Below are 13,703 nucleotides of genomic sequence, written 5' to 3' on the forward strand. Positions count from 1 at the left end.
AGAAGAAAAACTGCTATATAATGCAAATGGCTGCAATCTCATTGTTTCCGGCTACACTTTATTGCAAATATATAGCATCGAAGGTTACATTACGGATAAATAGGTTTTGTGGGCTAACCTGGAGACCTAATCACTGTTTATAACATTATTTCTACGGGGAGGGGAAATGTGCATTCCACATGACAAACAGATGGGTAGCGAGCCGATTTGGGGGGCACGGTAGATTTGTAAAATGGGGGCCTCCTGGGATTTTAACCTGTAGATGGATGTTTTGTATTCAGGGCTAGTGACAGATGCAAATCAGAGGAGTCGCAGAATCCCCCCTTCCCCACCCTGTCCTTGATGTCCTCTCAACCTAGAGACTCTGTCTGACCTTCTTTAATCTTTGATCCTGGGGGGCTCGTCCTGGCCTGGCGCAGCCCCAGCCCCCAACCACTGTTGAGGCCCCAGGAAGCCAGGGGGATCTCTGAATATCTTTACCCTTTCACACCTTACTAAGCGGTTGTCAGGATTCCTAGGAGGCCGTGCAACAGAGTGGCCAAGTGGGTGGCTCCGGAGGCAGACTCGTGTCGCTTGTGGCTGTATGATGTTGACATGTTTTTGCACTTCTCTGAGCCTCTGTGTCACCCCTGTAGAATGAGGTGGCTGTGAGGACGAAGGGGGAGTACTGCTTGTAGCACTCGGTCCAGGGCCTGGTCAGGGCAGTGCTCCCTCCTTGCAGGTGCCTGGGGTAGTTATTCTGGGATATTTGGGTTTAGAAAGATTTCCAGGAGTTCAGGAAGCAAACCCATACTATGAAAATACTTTCTGAATTCCAAACAGCAAACTTAGAAACAAGTATCTGGAACCTTTCTGTTCAAGATTTGAAGCCTAGGGGCGCCTGGGTGGCTCAGTCAGTTAAGCGTCAGACTCTTGATTTCAGCTCAAGTTGTGATCTCGTAGTTCGAGCCCCATGTTGGGCTCTGTCTGCACTGTTAGCCCAGAGCCTGGGATTCTCTCTTTCCTTGTCTCTCTGCCCTTCCTACGCACTTGCTCTTTCTCTCTCAAACAAATAAATAAACATAAAAAAAAAAAAAGAGTGGAGGCCTGGATAGGTTTTGAGCATACTTTATAATGAGTTGGGGGTGGGGGAGGGGTGGCCCATGTACTCATAGAGTTGAGTGAGCATTATCAAACTCTTATTATTTTGAATAGGTTAAGCTTTACAGCAGATTTCATAGCAAACTAATAAGAACGGGCCTTTTTAACTATTCTTTTTCCCTAAAGGATTTCCACATACAGTGTTTTTCACCTAAGGAAAAAAAAATTTTTTAATTAACTTTCTGGTTTGGCTTTTGCTTTGTTTTGTTTCTACAGACAGTCTTTTCTTTGCATTTGAGCAGCTTCTATTCCCTGATTGGCAAATAGGCTAGTGTCTGCATAGTGGCCTTATCGTGTGGGCATGAGATGTAGCTAGAAATAAGGACGAGAAAAAGAAAATAGTGATTGGGAATCTTAGGACTTTTGGGTGGACCCTCCCCCGTAGAGGGAGGGGCAGCAGCAATAACACAGAGTAAGGGAAGCAAATACATCGCTTGCCCGTTTCTCCAGAATGTGCTCATTGTAATCCGAATCCAATTTGCCTCTGATCTGTGGCCTGAAGAAATTGAAATGAAGCCACTTATGAGATCAGCCTACCTGAGAGCACCTCGTGAGGGTCAGCCTCACCAAGAGTTGTGCCCCACCACGAGATTTTAATTTCATCTGGGCAAAGGCTTACGTGTCTATGCGCCTGACTGTTGCTTTGGTGATACACAGGAGTAAGAATGACAGCTTTCAAAAGGGATAATTTCAAAACACCTGGTTTTGTTTCACTAAAACGTGGGGGCCCCAGGATCTGCTCCCCCTCCTTAAGAAATTCGAATGCGTGGGTAATGTGCTGTCGTGAAGATTTTATCATCTGCAATATTGGAGAAGTAATAAGATACTGTTGTTGGTTGACCATCTGGTTGTGAATTCTTAGTGTCACGGTTTGCTGTCTTATTTTTTTATTTTATATATTTATTTATTTTTACTGTTAAGCAAGAAACGGGAGCTTCGAAATTTCAGAGGTGTCTTAAAAATAAGAAATTCATGTTGAGTTGCTTAACATGGTTGGATTTTGTTCCTACCTTACACAAAATAGGAAGGAAGAGGTTCATTATATCTTTTTTTCTTTTTTTCTTTTTTTTCCCAAAAGATAAACCGATCAGCTTCCAAAAGATAAAACCTCAACTCTTAATTTTCTCCCTCCCTGGCCCCGGACTTGAACTTTTAGCTTACATTAAAAATAATCTGTTTATGGTAAGTAGGAGTCAGACCTAAATTGTAAGAGAACTTGAGAAAGAAAAATCACCGGAAAGAACCTATAGAGATTTCATATTTCATCCACCCATTCAAAAATATTTATTGAAGCCCAGTATTTGCATATCATGCTGACAGACACTGAGGGATTTGCTGAAGAAACATTAAAAACGTTCTCCCTTCCTTTGAGGAGCTTAGAGCTGACATGGGGAGAAATGACACCGGCATATGAAACAGTTAAGTCGTAATTCAACACAACATATGATTAAATACCAAAATGTGTGGCTCCGACAAGAAACGCTATAGGAGTTCAGCAAAGGGAGTGATAACTCAGTGGCACCACTGTGTTGTGCCTACAAATTGGCAAATCGCAGCACTATTTGTATGAAATATTTTACACTTGTTTTTTTGGCAGCCTTGGGCCTTGACTTCCAGGCAGCATTAAGAGCCTACGACAATATTTGTACTCCGGTCTCTCTAGAACTGGCTTTTTGTTTTTGTTTTTGTTTTTGTTGTTCTTAGAGACAGAGGAAGCGCCTAATACAAACTGGAGTGCCCCTGAGAGGCACGTAGTTTTTGGCAGTCCTAATCTCTCTCAAATACAAAATAGAGAAACCAGCCTCATCATTCTGTTTTTCAGTCCAGCCATACTTGTCCCTCTGTGGCAAACGCCCCGTGACACCGACAGGCCGTTGAATTTGAACTTAATGTCCGTGACGGACGAGCTAGCCATCAAGGGTCGGATAAATTTATAGCTGAGGAGAACCGCTGTTGAAAATCCCCACGGTCAGGGTGTTGGAGAAGGAACTGCCACGGATGTAGGGGAGTTTGGACACCGATGGGCTCTTAGCAAACAGGGTTCCCCAATGCTTGCTCAAAGCATTGTGCTTGAGGATGATGTTTAATGAAACTCGCTGGCTTCCTGTTCTATTTTTGTCATATTCAAATTAGCGCAGAGCTCAAAGACAAAACCGTGGGGCCTAAATTCTTACGAATTAAAAAAGGAGAGAAGAGGAAGAAGGAGAATTGAAATGCTTGTGAAGTCACATACCTTTTGGGGGACCACACCCCACTGCACTCCGGTCCTTTCAGGGACTCCCCACAGATGAATGTGGTTATCATTTGGTTGCTTTTCGATCTCATGATTCATGAATTTTCCATTTCTTTTCAAACTTACTGACACTGGTTCTCCCCTGTCCCTTCATTTTAACCTGAGGCCTTGGGGAGGCTTAGATAACAGAGATGTCTTAGTCTTGCCTGGATGGTATTCAGTGGAATGTTTGTGGAATTCAGCACCTTCGAGACGAACATGACACTTGGTGTTCATTCTTTTCGTCTGGTTGGCAGCCCTTCTGGTGAGATAGGAGTTCCCAAGTTAGCATGACCTAGAGTGACTGAGATATCGAGCGAAGGACCGGTCTCACCCCTCAGCTCTTGGTCATGTGTATCAAAGGAGTTGGCCCTGGCTACAGCTTAAGATTTATCTGGGGCATCCTGTGAGCTGACAGACTTGAGACAGTGGCCCTGGAAAGTGTTGCACCCATATCTTTTGATATAATTGGGTTTCTGTCTAAATAAATGTCATGTAGCAGATGGTTATGGAATGGCTTATCACATTCTTGGGAGGACTCTGCCCTTGAAATATTTATATTTAATTATCATACAACAAAGCACAAGCTAGCTTTATTATTTTTGTAATAAAAATTTGCACGGTAGGTTGATATTCTGGGAACAAATCACAAACCTAAAATTTATATGATCTGTAAACCCCTTCTTGGGCTGTGCTTTGCAAGGTTTTTCTGGAAGGGAGCTCTTTAATTTTAGAATCCGCGAGAGGATATGCTTTGGATGTATTTGGCGATGTCATCGTGAGAGGTGCCTCGGGAGTCTAAGTTCAACGTGTTGTCTACATTTCAATGTGTTGTTCCCTGCTCATAGACATGATGGAAAAACGCTCTGCTGCTGGCCTGTTGCTTTTCATGGTTTTAGCATCATGTTCCTATTCTCACTCGAAATCGATAGTCCTCTCCACAAAGCCTGGCGTTCTGCACTGAAACCAAGTATGAGAAACTTTGAACTAATGCATGTGTGGGGTTGCTGTTTTGTTGCCTTTTGCTTCTTCTGATAGGTGTACCTTCAAAGAAGATTGTGTACCTTTAGACAACTATGAAAACTGGCTGGATATTTCATCCGGAGCTAAAAAGTGCCCTCAAATTAACCTATTTCGAAGCAGTGAAGATAAGGTAAGAGGAAAGACTCTCATTTGTCTCTGTTGTCTCCCTTTGTACAACTAATGCTCGCTTCCTTCTGTGTGTGAAATACCTACTAGTGTTAAGTAAGCCGAAGTAAGGGAGCCCATTCGTTTCGTTAACTAATACTGAGGGCCCAGCAGATACCATACACACTGCAAGGTGCTAGGGAAATAGCGGAGAACAAGACATAGCGTGAGCCTGCCCTCATGGAGTTTGTCATCTTGCAGAGCTGAAGATGACCCTCATTAGCTGAATTTCAAGAAAAGATGGACTATCATTGTAGTAGAAAAATATACTGATTGAAACAAAAAGAAGAAGAAAAAAGTTCCAGTTCATGGTCAACAAGATTCCTTAAATGTGGCTTAAGTGTAGAATTTTGTTTTATGGTCCTTTTCCTAATTTGCTCAGGCTCCTCCTGATAACTAGCTTATGTGCATGGCTATATGAGCGGTATTGGTCGAGAGGGCAAGAAACCAATATGGGCAGGAAAAATTGCAAGTGGGGTCCCCTGGAAAGCCAGTGGGCTCTTGTTATGGCCATACTGCCATGGGCAGCTCTTCAGCCCTGTCACCGGATGAGAGAAAGGAAGCAATGAGGGGCATATTCAAGCATTTTCTGATTCACAGCCATCCATACCCTATGGGAAAATGGAATTCCTGCCTTGTAATCTCAGTGGTGCTATAAGGAGACATTTTCTCCCTAATTATAGTTCTTGTATTATGAATAATTGTACAGGATCCCCATCAGCAGTCAGTTGACCTGTCTGTTGAGCTCACTCTGTTTTATTTGAATGCCACATTAACAAGGAAATGGGCCACTTTCTCTTTTCCTGTGCACTTTGCCATTTCAAATAGCAAGAACCATACCACTTAAGATGATTTAACATTTAATAAAGGAGAGCCGGAGCATTTAATGAGTGATAAATAATAAAAGAATAAAGCTTTCAAGTCATAACTGATCAGAACTCACAGATTTAAAGGTATTTGGCTGTTGTCACTTTCTGTTGTCTTCCAGCAGGTGGGTGGGGGGCAGTGAAAAAAGAACTTGGAAAGCCTTCATCCAAACCTCCACCAGCCCTGAGTCAGAGTGAAAAAACTGTGTGAAAAAGATGCTTAGGCATCTCAGCATAGGTGTGGTCAAATTTTTGTTTCTCTTAGCAGTCTGGAAAATAGCTAACTTGGGCGCTGATAGAGAATGATAAAAAATACATATGTATGCCATGATCTTTGAATATACCCAGGACTCTGATAAATGGCTAAGATCACCCAAGATTTGGGGCGCCTGGGTGGCTCTGTCAGTTAAGTGTCCGACTCTTGATTTTGGCTCAGGTCATGATCTCACGGGTGTGAGATCGAGCCCTATGTTGGGCTCCACCCTGTAGCACAGAGCCTGCTTGGGACTCTGTCTTTCCCTCTCTCTCTCTCTCTACCCCTACCCCGTTCACACAAGCACACTCTCTGTCTCTCTCAAAATAAATACACATTTAAAAAAAAAAGGATTACCCAAGATTTTTTTATCATTTTGAAAATTTTAAGGGTGATACTTCAGCTAAATGTAGTAAGGGAAAGCAACTTGTTCATTAAATAAAAAATGCTGCTTGCATAATTTGCTTACCTATCTTTGGGTTCCCTGGTATAACTTAATCGCCATTTCTACCTAGTTTGGAACATCACAAAAAATGTTTACCACCCAAACATCCACTAGTGCTTTCTTCTCTACCCTGAGTCCCACTATGGTTTACCCAAATCCCTGTAGAGCCTTTCCACACAACCATTACCTTGCTCTCCAGCTACCATCACTCTCAAGGTAAAGGAGATAAGAATTTAGTAATCTGAGTAAAGTTCGTCTTTGAAACCAACTTTGGACTGATTATTTTAATAACGTTGATAAGATGTGTGATGCCATCTCTTAGTCCTATTATTTCAAAACATGTCCTATCGTCACGGTCATCTGTGACTTACATGAAAGTCCCAGACCTTTGTTAATTTAAATAATACCCCGATCCTTATCTACAGAGACGTCAGTCCATAGCTCAAGTCAAAGAGTGTTTGCTAGCTGCCCATCATATGCCTTTGTAACATTCTACTAACGTTCTGAGTACAGAAAGACCCCGATATAATGCAGAGCCCCTGCTTCCAAGAAGCATCATCTCTTTCCACAAAACAATTAGAAGACTGTATATCCTCATCCTCATTACAGAATCGGCATTAACAAGAAATAATTGGAGCAATTCCAGTTGGCTTGGAGGGATTTCGTGAGGTTTTGTTGAGCAAAAACAGCAAGATGCAGAAAAGTATGTGTAGCATGATCTTGTATTGATCACAAACTCAATATATGCTATTGATGTATATAGCATATATGATATGCTATTGATATAGCATAATCTATATATGTTTATGTCTCTATGTGATTATTTGAGCATGGAGAAAAATACAAAAGAATTCTTACTAGGTCGTGAACATGGGCTCTCCTGATGGCATGACAGATGATGTGGTGGAGAGGGAAGGCCAAGACAAGTAGGGGGGAAAAAATGAAATTCTCACATACACAAACACAAGCACGTATGACATCCCATTTTTGCATTATGTAAAACTATTTGCATACCTATAAAGGGATTTTAACATTCAGTAAAAACAGCTTGTACTAATAAAAACAGAAAATATATAGACATGCAAGCATTTCCCACCAGCAGCAGGATTCCTAAAGGAGAGACACTGGAAACATTCTTTTACAAAGCAGAACGAAAACAAGGAGTTCCACTGTCACTGGTAAAACCAGCATCCTGTGCAAAGTTGCATCTAGTGCAGCAATACAAGAAACAAGTAATAGAAATAACTATGGGACCGCAGCAGATAAAAAATATCACCATGTGCTCATCTTCCGTGGTTGTGTAGCTTTGAAACCTAAACAGAGTAGCTTTTAAAATGATTCAAACGAAAGTAAAATAAAAGTACCAAATGTTCGATAAACATTCAACTATCGATAACTTTACTGTACGTGAGGTAAAAGAGTTAGTGTCCATTAATAAAAGATCTCATTCATTAAAAACAACCAAAATACTCAGCCATCAACTGAAAGAGCGAGGTATATACCCTGTATTTTAAAATCACTTTTACTAGGAGATACATGTTAAAGACAACTACCAAAAAATAGCAATTTGGGCTATGCAACAGCTTGCCTCAATTTCTTTTTTTTTTAATGTTTTTTTTTTTATTCAGTTTGAGAGAAAGAGAGTGTGTATGCTCATGAGTGGGGGGGAGAGAGAGGGAAAGAGAGAGGATCCCAAGCAGGCTCCATGCTGTCAGCACAGAGCCTGATGTGGGGCTCAGTCCCACGAACCAGGAGATCATGAGCTGAAATCAAGAGTCAGGCACTTAACCAACTGAGCCACCCAGGTACCCCCCTAAGCAATTCTTTCTAATAATAATTAGATAGTGGGACAGTGGTCTATCAAGGCTATTGATAACTCATGATTAACTTCATCAATTAAAAACATAAGCATAAATAAAACAAAAACACAAAGCATTCTCTTGGAAGATACGACAAGCATCCTGAATATATCCAGACACATACTATGTTGCTGGGCAGGAAGTTATCATAAACGTCATTTCTTCCTCAACCTAGTTTCTAGATTTCATGTAATCCCAGTGAAGATTTGAATAGACTTTTTCTTAAAAGTAATATAAAAGTCAACTGAAATAATATGAACTGGTCAAGAATATCCAAAATGTATTTTGAAAACACAGAAATTTATTTAAGCTAGACCATTTCCATATGATTATAAACATATATATAGCAATAATAACTCAACCCATGATTCTGTTTAAAAGTAGGAATACAGGGGCACCTGGGTGGCTCAGTTGGTTGAGTTGATTTCAGCTTAGGTCATGATCCCAGGGTCATGGGATCAAGACCCATGTTGGGCTCTGCACTGAGTGTGGATCCTGCTTGAGATTCTCCCTCCCTCCCTCCCTCTCTCTTTCTCTCCCTCCCCCCTGCTCTTGTGTGCTCTCTCTCTCTAATTAAAAAAAAAATCTTTAAAAAAAAAAAGGACTGGAGATCCTAGGAATAGACAAGAAAGCTCAGAAATAAATGTAAAAATTGTAAAGATCAGGTATCATAAAATAAGAGGAAATAAAAGAACTTTTCCCAAAAGGCACTAAAATAATAGACTTCAAATATGGAAACATAATTCACATTTTACGTTAAATACAAAAGTAAAATTTAAACTAAGAAATCCACATAAAAAGCCAAAACAAAAAAACCCAGAAAGTAGAATGGAGTACCCGATAATTGGAAATAAAATTTTCTTAGCTCTGAAGCAATGTAGTATGTAATAACAAAAGAAAAATATTCATATACTTGACATTTAAAAAAAATCTATACAATAAAAAAGATAACTAATGCACACACTTCAGGAAAACATTTGCAATAGGCAAAATATTAATTGTAAGATATTAAAGCTAGGAGAAGTTAAAAAAAACAAACAAACTCCAAGACACCAAAAAAGTAGGCAGAAAGAAGCATATATTCTCACAAGAGGAGGTTTAGGGAGTTAGGCATAGTTAAGGAAATATGTTCAACTTCACTAGTTATCAAATAAATACAAATTAAAATGATAAGATATGCTAACACCTAGTGTTGGCCATGCCAATTAGCACAGCCTTTTTGGAGAGCAATTTGCTGTGATGTTTCCAAAGGCATAAGTATATTCATTCTGCTTGAAGCACAAATTCCAGTCTTCAAATTCTGAAGAAGTAACTTGAAAGAAGGAAAACCAAAAGAATGCAGAGGCCATTGTGGTAGCTTTTGTAGACTGAGAAACCTGGAAAGAACCGATCTCTTTGGCAGTAAGGGGAGTGGTTAAATAAAATAAGGTTTGTTGCTAGAATGCAGTGAGCTCTCTGGCCCCATGGACATTACTAGCTAATTGACATTCAAACTTTCTGTCTCATCTGACTCTTTGTGTCTTCCTTCCCTCTTTATCCAGCTTTTCTGGAGAAGGAGCTGTCCGCCTGGTAAGGATTCCCAAGTTGGCTTTATTAAGCCAAGGCATCAGCTATTTCTCTGTACTTGCCTGGAACCCGCACTCACACAAAAATACCTTCACCTCCCTGACTATCCTCTTCTTTCACTACATTTGAAAAAACTTGCTATTTTCAAGATCAACTCCAACCTGGCTTCTGTCCCAATATTCCCCTGAGACTGTTCCTGCTGGGGTCACCAGTGAATTGCTTGTAGCCATTCGGTAGATGCTGTAAGTCCTCATCTTACTTGGCCTGTTGGCTGCGTTCTTGAAATGCCCACTTCCATTGCCCTCCCCCACCCCCCCCGCCCCCCCACCCCCACACACACACGGCATACCCTATCCATGCTCTCTTCCTTCTCTCTGGCCATGCCTCAGCCTCCCTTGCTGGCTTCTTCTCTCCCTAACTCTAAATACTGGAGTTCAGACCCCATTTGGGTTGTTCCTGTCTTTAGCTCTATACATTGTCTGTAGATAATTTTATCCATTCCCATGGCTTTATATATCATCTCTATGTTCTTGTCTCCTTTATCTTTAGCCCAGATTGCTCCTCTGAGCTTCAGGCCCATATCTAACTTGACACACCTCTTCATCATTATACAAGTGTCTTGAACTAAACATATCCAAAATTGAAAGCTTACACTTTCCACCCAAGGTCTGCCCCTGCCTCTGTGTGTTCCATTTCAGTACAGGGTACTTGCCTCCATTTTTCTAACCAAAATCCTCCCTATCCACATGCTCTAATTCCAGTCCCGCCCCACGCGAATTCTAAAGGATATCTTGAATCGGTCATTGGTTTCCGTCTCCACTGTACCATCTGGGTCCAGGCTTCTATCGTCTGTTGATGATCTCTTCATACCCTGTGGCCCTTTGGTTTCTGAAATGTCACAGTTCTGCTAGACTATAAGCTCTTTGAGGGCAGGGACTGTAGCTGTTGGGTTCACTAAAGTATTCAACACCACATGCAACGTTCAGCACGTGTTAAGAGCTTGATAAATATGGAATAAATAAAGGCGATGATTACTGTTACCTAAAAACTACGTGAGAACTGGAAGGAAATGTGAAATTTTAAATCTGGTGAGAAATTGATTTCAAAAAAATTTCTGATTCTGTTGTAGTGTTTGAGCAATTAAATGAATTTAAGGCCTATATGTATACAGGATAGTAGGTGATGTGACCGTATGCTAAGATGTGTGAGCGGATATAAATGCTGGGCTGAAGAAGGCACCATGAATAAGAGCTCAGCCATTTGCTACAGGTGAGCTAGTGGGAGTGGGTTGGGGTTCGTCCCCGTGCTCAGGTCTGCTAGAGGTAGTTGGACTTTAGTTCAGTTGAAGCTGGTTCATAAGAACTTGCCTTCTCCAGCAAGACTATATGGCTGAGAAACAATGTTTTGAAAATAGCAAGATGGCAGTGACCCCAGGACTAAAACAGACATAGCAAGCTTATTTGAAGACAAGACAGCAGAGTTTGAGCTGACCGTACGGAAAGTCTGGGTGAAGGTCAGAAGTATAACAGAAGATGGACATCTCCCAGGCTGTCCGGAAGTGTAGCTCTTCATGGTAGGCGGTAGGGTTTCCAATTCCTCTGCTCCCGTCTTCCTAATGCTTAGCTAGCTCACCTTTCCACCAGATCCCTTTCCTGCACCTGACGCAAAAGGGGTCCACCATTGGCCTATTAATTCCTTTAATTTCCTTTTTTTTCTGACCTTCATTTTCTTTTTTTTTTTTAACTGAAATATAATCACATATGACATCGTGTAAGTTTAAGGTGTACAACAGGTTGGTTTGATACATTGATGTATCGCCATATAATTACCACCATAACATTAACACCTCTATCACATCGTGTAATTAGTATTTTCTTTCTTGTGGTGGGATGATTTTCCTGTTTCAACATGAGAACTGGCTGCCTTGTTTCTTTAGATAATTCATTTGGGAAAAAGTTGCTTTAGGGGAAATTTCAAGATTTTCTTTTTGTGTCCATTTGTGTGCACACACACACAGCCTCCCGCCCCAAGACTTTAATCATATGTTTGATCACAAAATCTTAGTGTTAAAAGTAGATTTCGGGGGCGCCTGGGTGGCTCAGTTGGTTGAGCATCCGACTTCAGCCCAGGTCATGATCTCGCGTTCCGTGAGTTCGAGCTCCGCGTCGGGCTCTGTGCTGACAGCTCGGAGCCCGGAGCCTGTTTCAGATTCTGTCTCCCTCTCTCTCTGACCCTCCCCTGTTCATGCTCTGTCTCTCTCTGTCTCAAAAATAAATAAACATTAAACAAATTTTTTTTTAAATAAAATAAAAGTAGATTTCGTAGATCACCTTCTTTAACTATAGTAACATTACCAGGAAGAAATAAAGAAATGAAAAATGTAACTTAGTCCCTGGGAAATCAAGATATTCTCTTAAATAAACCCTGGACCAAACAGAAGCAAATTAAAAAAACAAAAAAATCATGTGTTTGGATGGGACTACTTAATACCACAAATACATAAGACCTCCCGAAATTGATGCATATAGTTAGTACAATTCCAGTTAAACTCATAATCTCCTCACCCCATTTGAATAAAATAATCTTAAAGTTTCTGTGGAAGAATAATGTCTAGGAGATGCTAAGGAAATTGGGAAATTAAAGCTAAATAAGTAAAGGTTTGCCTTTTCTGATGTTAAATTTATTTAAAGTCACAGTAGTAAAAGCTTGACATTGTAATAGAAGTAAATCAATAGATAGTTGAAACAGAGCAGAATTCAGAAATAGATTCCAGACATAGGGTAATTTAATATATGACAAAAGTGGTATTTCAGTTCAGTAGGAAAAGGAGGGTATTTTTTAAAGTAAATGGTTATGACATAGCTGATTAACCATCTGGATGAAAATAAAGTTTGGACCCTTACCTCATACTATATACAAAAATAAATTCCAGATAGATTACATATGTAAGTTTAACAAACAAAACAAAGATGGGGAAACAATTTCATATTTGTCTACAAGCTAAAATTTGAGAATAACTTTATAACCAAGACAAAAACGCTGCTTTGATTACATAAAAACATGTCATGTGGGGTAAAAGATACCACACATACAAGTTGCAAGACAAACAGTAGATTAGGAGAAAACATGTGTCAGAAATAAGACAGATAAAGATTAATATCTTATACAGAGAGCTCTTAAAAATGATAAGAAAAATATACACAGAGCCAAAAAGTGGTCCAAGAATATGAATATGTGATTCACTAAAGGGCAAATCAAATAGTCGATAAAACGTCTCTTTCTTTATATCCGCTGAGAGATTCTCTTTCTCTGGCATGTCAGAGGGCGAGTTCACTTGAAGCTCTAGGATGGATGGAGAGGGAGCAAGAACAATGACGTGGTTCCTGAATTATCTTCTTCCCCACACAGACTACAGTGACTGTGGTCGGAAGCCTCCCTCCGAGACGGTCGGAGTGGAAGTGCGTGGTGAAGAACTTGGACACGGGCAGGGAGCTCTGCAAGGGTAGAAGTCCGCCGGGCAGAGTCTGTACCTGCAACATGCCCACCAGAGCAACCTACAAAGGTAAGTGGACTCTGCTCTTTTTTTGTTTGAAAGTGAGGAAGGCAAGAGAACCTCCTGAGTTCAGATTGCCCAGGAAGCAAGTTGAATGTCAGGGGATTTATACATTCCCCACCCTTTGGACTCGCTGTCTGCTTACCTCCTGCTCTCCCCTCGGTTTTGCTCACCTCTGCCCTACCTCATCCCATGATTCCAGGATCCCACTCTGACGTGTGACTGGAGAATGACAGAGCAGGGTATGCTGGATGGGAGAGTGGAGAAGCTGGAGACCATTGGACTGACCCTACCCCAAATGGTTCAGATAATTCAGAGATCTGAGAGGCTGGGAATGCCCTTGGTGAGATGAGAAAAGAGAACAACCAATGTTCTATCATCTTAAGATGATTGCATTCATGCAGAAAGGAAGTATTTATTGAATATCTACGGTGCGCCGGGCACTGTGCTAGGTGCCAGGGATACAGTGACCAAACAAGTTAGACGTGGCCCTTACAGTATTTGTAGCCTATTGGAGTAAAGATAGACAAAGGGCTCATCACAGTGTAGTGTGTAAATGCA

The 13,703-nt window shown here is 40.9% G+C and overlaps 1 protein-coding gene across 1 annotated transcript in view; it reads left to right on the forward strand.

The window, feature by feature from the left end:
* Positions 1–13,703, forward strand: part of PLXNC1 (plexin C1) — a 149,325-nt gene that overhangs the window by 56,066 nt on the left and 79,556 nt on the right. The window contains exons 5-6 of the mRNA XM_060656754.3: positions 4,451–4,565; positions 12,998–13,151. Of these exons, the coding sequence (XP_060512737.3) occupies positions 4,451–4,565; positions 12,998–13,151 (269 nt within the window). The remainder of the gene's footprint in view (positions 1–4,450; positions 4,566–12,997; positions 13,152–13,703) is intronic.

The sequence above is a fragment of the Panthera onca genome, chromosome B4, assembly GCF_046562875.1.
Source record: "Panthera onca isolate mPanOnc1 chromosome B4, mPanOnc1 haplotype 2, whole genome shotgun sequence".
NCBI lineage: Eukaryota > Metazoa > Chordata > Mammalia > Carnivora > Felidae > Panthera > Panthera onca.